This window comes from Puntigrus tetrazona, chromosome 23 (assembly GCF_018831695.1).
Source record: "Puntigrus tetrazona isolate hp1 chromosome 23, ASM1883169v1, whole genome shotgun sequence".
Lineage (NCBI taxonomy): Eukaryota > Metazoa > Chordata > Actinopteri > Cypriniformes > Cyprinidae > Puntigrus > Puntigrus tetrazona.
In genome coordinates this window covers 8,334,747-8,342,344 of record NC_056721.1, presented here as the reverse complement: position 1 = coordinate 8,342,344, position 7,598 = coordinate 8,334,747, and the positions used below count along the sequence as shown (strand labels likewise).

The 7,598-nt window shown below is 37.0% G+C and overlaps 1 protein-coding gene across 3 annotated transcripts; it reads right to left on the bottom strand.

Annotated features, from left to right (window-relative positions):
- Positions 1-565: 565 nt before the first annotated feature.
- LOC122328648 (lysosomal cobalamin transporter ABCD4-like) lies at positions 566-7,391 on the bottom strand. Of its 3 annotated transcripts, XM_043224457.1 has the most exons (19): positions 6,994-7,391; positions 6,712-6,830; positions 6,510-6,637; positions 6,070-6,209; positions 5,862-5,978; positions 5,554-5,669; positions 5,364-5,424; positions 5,195-5,289; positions 4,117-4,238; positions 3,920-4,011; positions 3,726-3,818; positions 2,635-2,840; positions 2,456-2,547; positions 2,282-2,318; positions 1,760-1,809; positions 1,617-1,669; positions 1,448-1,524; positions 1,233-1,348; positions 566-1,136 (listed from the first exon to the last, which is right to left on the bottom strand). In XM_043224457.1, the coding sequence occupies exons 1-19, from the start codon at positions 7,023-7,025 to the stop codon at positions 1,068-1,070; spliced, it is 1,815 nt and encodes a 604-aa protein (XP_043080392.1). In that variant the 5' UTR covers positions 7,026-7,391; the 3' UTR covers positions 566-1,067. The 3 variants fall into 3 exon arrangements, with proteins under 3 accessions (XP_043080392.1, XP_043080391.1, XP_043080389.1); XM_043224456.1 differs by lacking the exons at positions 5,862-5,978; positions 6,070-6,209; positions 6,510-6,637; positions 6,712-6,830; positions 6,994-7,391 and having other exon boundaries at positions 5,195-5,284; positions 5,364-5,414; positions 5,545-5,555; XM_043224454.1 differs by lacking the exons at positions 5,554-5,669; positions 5,862-5,978; positions 6,070-6,209; ... (1 more) ...; positions 6,712-6,830; positions 6,994-7,391 and adding an exon at positions 5,545-5,551 and having other exon boundaries at positions 5,364-5,414.
- Positions 7,392-7,598: the final 207 nt, after the last annotated feature.

Below are 7,598 nucleotides of genomic sequence, written 5' to 3'. Positions count from 1 at the left end.
TGTCCATGTTTTACTCTATTAGAAGAACTAGTTTAAATCTTAACTACTATAAGTGTTCCTGTATGGCAACGTATACACTGCTACCACTTTGAGATACATAGAGTTCACTGTGGCCAAAGTAGTAGTGTGTGTGTGTATATATATATATATATATATATATATATATATATATATATACACACACACACACACACACACACACACACATACACACATACTATAAAATACAAAATACTGATCAGATCAAGTTGTTTCTAAACATATAAAGTGAGAAAGTTTGCTAATATTAACTTGAAGCTAAATATACTGTATTCTAGCAGGGAGATATAGGACATTTTTCAGTTTACTTCATCCAGACCGATCAAACCTTGATACATGTGCCAAACACTTTGTCTTGATTTTCTCAAATACATTTAAAATAATGCATTTGAGAAAAAGCATTCATTTACAAGAATTTATTCCTCAAATGGATTAATACAGCATGTATTGGGTATAAAGAACGAGTTATTATGTCACTGAGCATAATTAAACTCATACTAAATTATTAATGGAGAAAAATTGTGGCTGGAAAATGTTGGCCCTCTACTGGCCAGGCAAACAAATTACATGCCTTTTTATTTTCCTTCCAGAATAATGTGCAGCCAAACACTTGAGTAAACATCTTATCATAAAACGTTTCTTTGACCAGTAACATTTGCTTGGATGTTATAAGTTTAAAATCAGCCATGTTAATAAAATATTTCATATTTACAAAATATATATTTGAATATATTATTGTTCTATAGGTACTTCATCCAAAATGATTCTTGAAATACTCTTTAATGTCCTTCATTGTAAAAATCCCTTTTTTTTTTTACAAATATATTTGGCAAGGAACAGTTTGAATAAAGCAGCATATACTTGCATAATAAAAACATATTGCTAAATGAAAAAGTAATTTGAGACTGCATTAGTGTATCAAAAACTTCAGTAAATCGCAGTGTACTGTCAAGATTTCTCAGTCTCAAGATTGAATGCACCCATAACTACAAAACAGGCCAATATTTTCTCATTATAGGTTTGAAGATTCAAGCTTCTTTGAGTTTGGTGAGCTCCCATTGGCCACCTCCGCGCAGTCGCAGCATGACATCATGATGCTGTTTAAAGAACACAAAAAAAGATTTCTAAGACAGGCCATACAATAATGTTTGCCGTGTTATTTTAGTGAATGTGAAAAGGTCGCAGATCATCACCTTTTCCAGAGTGCTACGGTGACCCAGACTGATGAGGGTCATTCCCAGCTGTTTACAGGCCTTATAGAGCTGACCCTCGGCCTCCTCCGTCAGAGCGCTAGTGGCCTCATCCAGTACTGAAACAATCCACATGCCTTACTCATGAACGGGATCATTGGACCCATTACAGTAATTAAAAGCTACAGGACATTTGATGAAACTACGCGGGAACTGACCTGCATATTTGGGCTGCAGGTAAAACAGTCTAGCAAAACAAAGCCTCTGCATTTCTCCCGGCGATAAAACATCATACCTGTGAAAAACAAGGGCATTCCACTTTTTGTGTGCTTTAAAAGGAAAATATAGAAATTTCTGGGTCTCTGGATATTACTACTCATTTCTCACCAGTTCCAATCTACTTTTGTATCCAATCCTCCTATTCTGGTCAGAAGATTCGACTGACATACAAAAAACAAAAAGACATGCTGCTTATAAACAATATTTTAAAATCAACAATAGCATGTATTACAGTATAATTTCAGTCTTACCAAACCAACAAGTTCCAGGTATTTTAGTATTCGTTCATCATCTATAGATCCTAAAAGAAGAATTTATATTAGTTTAAAGTTTGAAAAGTCATCAAAATCTACGTTTACGTCACCAGAAGTGTGTTTTTAATTAGCACAACGTTTTTTTTGCATTTTTGCAAGTTTGCACTGGCCAAAAAAGTTTATTTTTATAATAATTGAGTATAACTGAGCTACATTAATATATTAGTTAAAGTGCCCTATTATGGGTTTTTGAAAATGAGTCTGAATGAAATAGCAAATTCATTTTTTTGCCAATATTTGCTATTTTCGCAAACACTGCTAATGAAATCAACCAATCACCGGAGGGGTTTGGAAGAATTGATCATTTTTGATCTTGCGTGAATGCCAACCTATTGTTTGGGACTCCCAAAACATATTTATTTGAAACAAAGTTGACAAATATGAAACCTTTGTAACCCATAATAGGGGCACTTTAAATAATGCATATCATTACATTCTTTGAATTAGGTTCATCTGTACCTGAGGATGGATATATATCCTTTAATGGATAGATAACCTAAAGGGAAAACCAGTAAATCGGTGTTTAAACATATGTACAATTTTTGTTCACAATAATAGAAATTAATTTTTACAAATAAAACTTTATTATATGTAGAGTAGCACATAATTTGTGATGGTTTTCTCTTTTCTGACCTGCTCTCTGAGAGTGCCATCAGTAAGATATGCTCTCTGTGGCAGGAAAAGCACACCCCTCGGTCCAAAACATGTGGTCATCTCCACAGAACCTGAGCAACAGGATAGCACTATGCTTTAACAAATTAAATGCTTTTTCTGCCTCTGATCATTTTATCGTCAGTCATCTCTGAGATTACCATTGCATGGTTCCCACAAATCGTTGAGGACCCGGAGCAGTGAGGTCTTCCCTGTTCCCGTGTTTCCAACCACGAGCATGTGCGTTCCTTGACTGATCTTAAGGGTCAGATCTTTCACAAGCAGCTCTTCTGAGACGGGTGATTTATAAGAGAGACGATCCAGCACAAACGCCGTGTCTGCTGGGACATTGTGAAGCTCCTGACCACTGATACGAGATTTATTATTTTTACAAATATTACCAACAATGATAATTGTAATAATAAAGCTTTATCACGTCATTCTTTACTGTGCATCGGGTGTTTGAAGTAAACATTAACAAAAATGTATATATATATTTTTGCAGTCAATACAGCATCAACTGATACAGATACAAGTCCTGCACAGTGGCCAGAGGGATTTTGAGCCATTCTTTTTGCAGAATAGTGGCCAGGCCACTACGTGATGCTGGTGGAGGAAAACGTTTCCTGACTCGCTCCTCCAAAACACCCCAAAGTGGCTCAATAATATTTAGATCTGGTGACTGTGCAGGCCATGAGAGATGTTCAACTTCACTTTCATGTTCTTCAAACCACTCTGTCACCAGTCTTGCTGTGTGTTTTGGTGCATTATCATTCTGATACAATGTTTGAACCATTGGATGCACATGTTCCTTCAGAATGGTTCTTGGCAGTGAGTATTGGGTCTAGGGAATGCCATGATATTGCAGCCCAAACCATCACTGATCCACCCCCATGCTTCTTCACTCTGGGCATGCAACAGTCTGGGTGGTACGCTTCTTTGAGGCATCTCCACACAGTAACTCTCCCGGACGTGGGAAAGACTGTGAAGGTGGACTCCTCAGAGAACAACATTTGTTTCACATTGCCCACAGCCTATTTCCATTTTCGCTGCCGGCACCAACGTTTGGCATTGGCATGAGTGACCAAAGCTTTGGCTATAGCAGCCCGGCCATGTATACTGACCCCGTGAAGCTCCCGACAGACGAGTTTTGGAGTTGAGGTACACCTTTAATTCTTCAGTGATTTGGTCAGCTGTGATATTGTTTGTTGGTGCTCGCATTTGAAATTAATTTCAGTTACTTTTAAGTTACCTGTAAGGTTCATCCTTTGAAAGTGGTTCATACTGATCCTGGTCACACTGTTTCTTGTCAATGTCTGCCATTACTTCCTGCAGTTCTCCAATCCTGGAACCAAAAGAAAGAGAAAGCACTATTTTTAGAATAACCAACAAACAATCATAATAACACTGATGATCAATAAAATATGTGCTTTTAGTGCACCTCACCGATGCGTGTATCCAGCAACATCAGACACAGTGGTCGAGAGATCTATGAGCTGGGTGAAGCAGTTTATCAAATATATGCAGACGAAAGCATTCTGAAAGAGACATGTGATTAACATCTCATTGTGAACAACAGAGACTCACTCAAAGCAGAAGCACTTGTGTTTCCACCACACTGAATACATTTCGAAATAACTAACCTTGCTGACAAGAGCACTCAGTTCTCCAGGTGTCAGGCCGTCATAATCCCCAGCAAAAATGGGGATCGCAATCACTATATAGCTGAGGATACTGCCCAGGTAGTCAAAGGTGTTTACTCCAACTGGAATTAAATTTGTAGTGAACAGAACAGAATAGGACAGTTTTTGATAAAGCAGCTTAAAGCTTATTCAATCACTCCAAAATGAAAATTCTGTAAATAATTAATCACCCTCAAGTCGTTCCAAACCTTCGTTCATCTTCGGAACACAAACAAAGATATTTTTGATGAAATCTGAGAGATATCTGACCCTCCATAGACAGCAACACAACTGAAATGATCCAGATCCAGAAACATAGTAAACACATCAGTAAAACCGTCCATGTTTTAAGAGAATTTTTTTTTTTTTTTGCGCAGAGTAAACAAAAATAACAATTTACTCAACCATTCTTTTCCCCTGAGTTACGTCTTTCATCATTTTGGAGATGCGAGCGCACAATATTAATAAGCATTGTTTACGCTTACAGGATAGCATGCAAATGCGTTGTAATACTGGAGGAGATTGATTCAGTTTATGTTATTTTTGTTTTCTTGAGCAAAACAAAACTGAAGTTGAGACACTTATGTCACATGGACAGTTTTACAGATGTATTTAGTAACATTACGTTTCTGGACATGGATCATTTCAGTTGTGTTGCTCTCTAAGGAGAGTCAGATTGCTCTCTGATTTCATCAATAATATCTTCATTTGTGTTTTGAAGATGAGCAATGATCTTATGGGTTTGGAACAACATGAGGGTGAGTAATTAATAAAGTTCAACTTGAAATCAAATTTGACCATTTTTATTACTTATAAAATACTGCATTGTTCTTTTGAGACTATTTCACTCAGATATACAGTATATCACAATAGGGAAGAAAAGACTATAGCAGTTTGTTTTTAATGCCAACTTTAGATGCGTGAAATGAGCTTTTCCTCTGCGACTGTATATTTCCAGTGAACGTAGTGAGACGTTTTTTATTGATTTCATAACAAATGTATATATCCCCCAATGCCGATTTAATTCAGCAGTCCTTACTGTAAAGCCGTAGCTCTTTGTTCATCAAGTTTCTCTGAGTGGATAAGAGCATCTGCAGCCTTCTGTCAGTCCGAATGTGTTCCACCTTACCTGCCCTGAGCAAAAACACAACAAATGATCTCCTGCTCTGCAATCACATAAAAACTCAAATCTGAAAGTGTATACTAACCTGTAGAAAGCAGCAGACTCTGCATTCACTCTAATTTGCATGTGTTTAAACCTTAAAGGACACGGAAATCGGAAGTTAACTCCTAAAATAGATCATTGTCTTATTTCAACAGCAGCCATAAACGTGCCGTTTGCTTGCATCTCTGAATGTAATATATTTTTCTCATTTTATATAGATCTACCTAAAGTCTCCTCCAGCTTTTCCTGCTCAACCAGCATGGACACGATGGGTCCTATCAATATCTTGTTGATGATGGTTCCAACCACAAAGTAGCCAAAGATGCTTACAAATCCAATCCAGCCAGCGCTGCAGTGCCAAAAATAAAAAAAAAAGAAATAAGTTATTTTACCAATTCTTTGAGTGCAAAATTAGTAATGCAAACAGAAAGAATATTTCGCTGGCATTTATTGCATGGAATGCTTCATCCGTTTAGATTCTGTGAATACAAACACACACACACACACACACACACACACACACACACACAGCATCTCTGACCTGTTGAAGCACTGATAGGTGTAGTAGGTCACAGTAAACGGCGAAATTAGAAGTCGACTCGCCATAGTGCTCATCTGCTTACATAGCCTCTCCACGTCCTGACTGATGCGCTGGTCTCTGGATGTGACACAAAAACAAAATAAACCATTGAAAGGGCAGATTTAAGTCTTTTTAAGTAATGAAATGTAATGTCGTGCGAATACATTACGGGTTGTCGATGTCTTTGCACAGTATGTTGAGGGTGTAGTAAACGCGTCCCTTGAAGTATGTGCTATGGAGTTCTTCAGTCAAAGACTTTCTCCAGCTGACATACAGCAGACTGGAGATGTACTGGTCCAGACTTTTCAGCTAAGGAACAGATTTATTAAGGAATAGTGAGTATTTAGACACATTTATCCAAATCTATATATAGTATTTGTATTACAAGCGTATAACCCTGTTATATTGCATATCAAATACTGGTTGATTTACGGAATGCGATTACATACGATTATGATGTTTGTGAGCTAGATATTTTATAGTTTTTACCTACAGTGTAAAATTTGTAACATAATAGGTTTACCACTACATGCAGTACTTTATTAGCAGATGCTGTTGCCTAAAGCAACGTTCAGAAAACCATACAAATGACAGATCGTAAAAACTCACCGTTGAATTAATCAGAATAAGCATAACCGCAAACAGCACTAGATTTTTGAACTTCCCATAGTTCTTCTCAGACAGAACCTCATAGAACTGACTCGGAACAAGACCCACTTGATAAATCACAAGCTGAACTGAAATAAAAGAAAAAACATTGAACGAACAGGGAAACAAGCTCTCATAAGTCCAGATGTTAAAAGCTTAATACCCGAAAGCGTGACTGCTAGAAGCGTCAGGAACATTCGGACACTTTGGTTGGACCAGGATGGGAAAAGGATCTTCAGAATTTTACAAAATCTTTGGACAAACCTCCAGTCTAGCTTTGGTCTTGAGGAAAAACACATACACGCAACTTTGGTGAATACAATTAGTGGCAGTGGTTTAAAAGTTCAGTTAAAATATAGGGTTTAAAATGTCATCAAGACAAAAAAAAACCCAGCTTGATTTTTGTTTTCTATTACATAAATGGAGGTGTCAGTTCATGTCTTACCTTTTCACACTGCTGTTCTTTATTGGTGGCATGGTGAACGTTTGCTAAAGGTATTAAGAGACCTTCTGACTGTCAAATCTTACTTTTTTTGCTGATTTCAAGCTTTTCGAGAAGTTTATTGAATGGGCTTTGAGTTCAAAGTCTAAGATAGCATATGGCAACGTCTTGAACATTATGCAGTTAATTCTTACAAGCACTAGTAGTCGTAAACATAAAAACCTGAAGTTTAGTTGTACGTTACATTATGTTAATTTATTATCGATCAAATAATTAACGACCCACGATAATGATTTTTATTTTATTTTTTTTGGTGCCGCGTTAATAAATGAATATATGAGACGTTGCTTCAATTTCTACGTTATTTCTACACATTACTTTATTTCCTATCACATGGTCAGTGTCACATGTACACAAACATTTCTTCGTTTCCGTTTGGACGCGCATGCGCTGTCTTGTACTCCGCTGCCACCTGCTGGACAGGAAGGTGTATGACAGGACTGCTTGATTTTATCCACCCAATAAAACATTAATGCACACATAAATCCCATCTGCAACACATCAAGTCTCTCTATACGTTAACATATTAATGTCAACAGAACTAAACA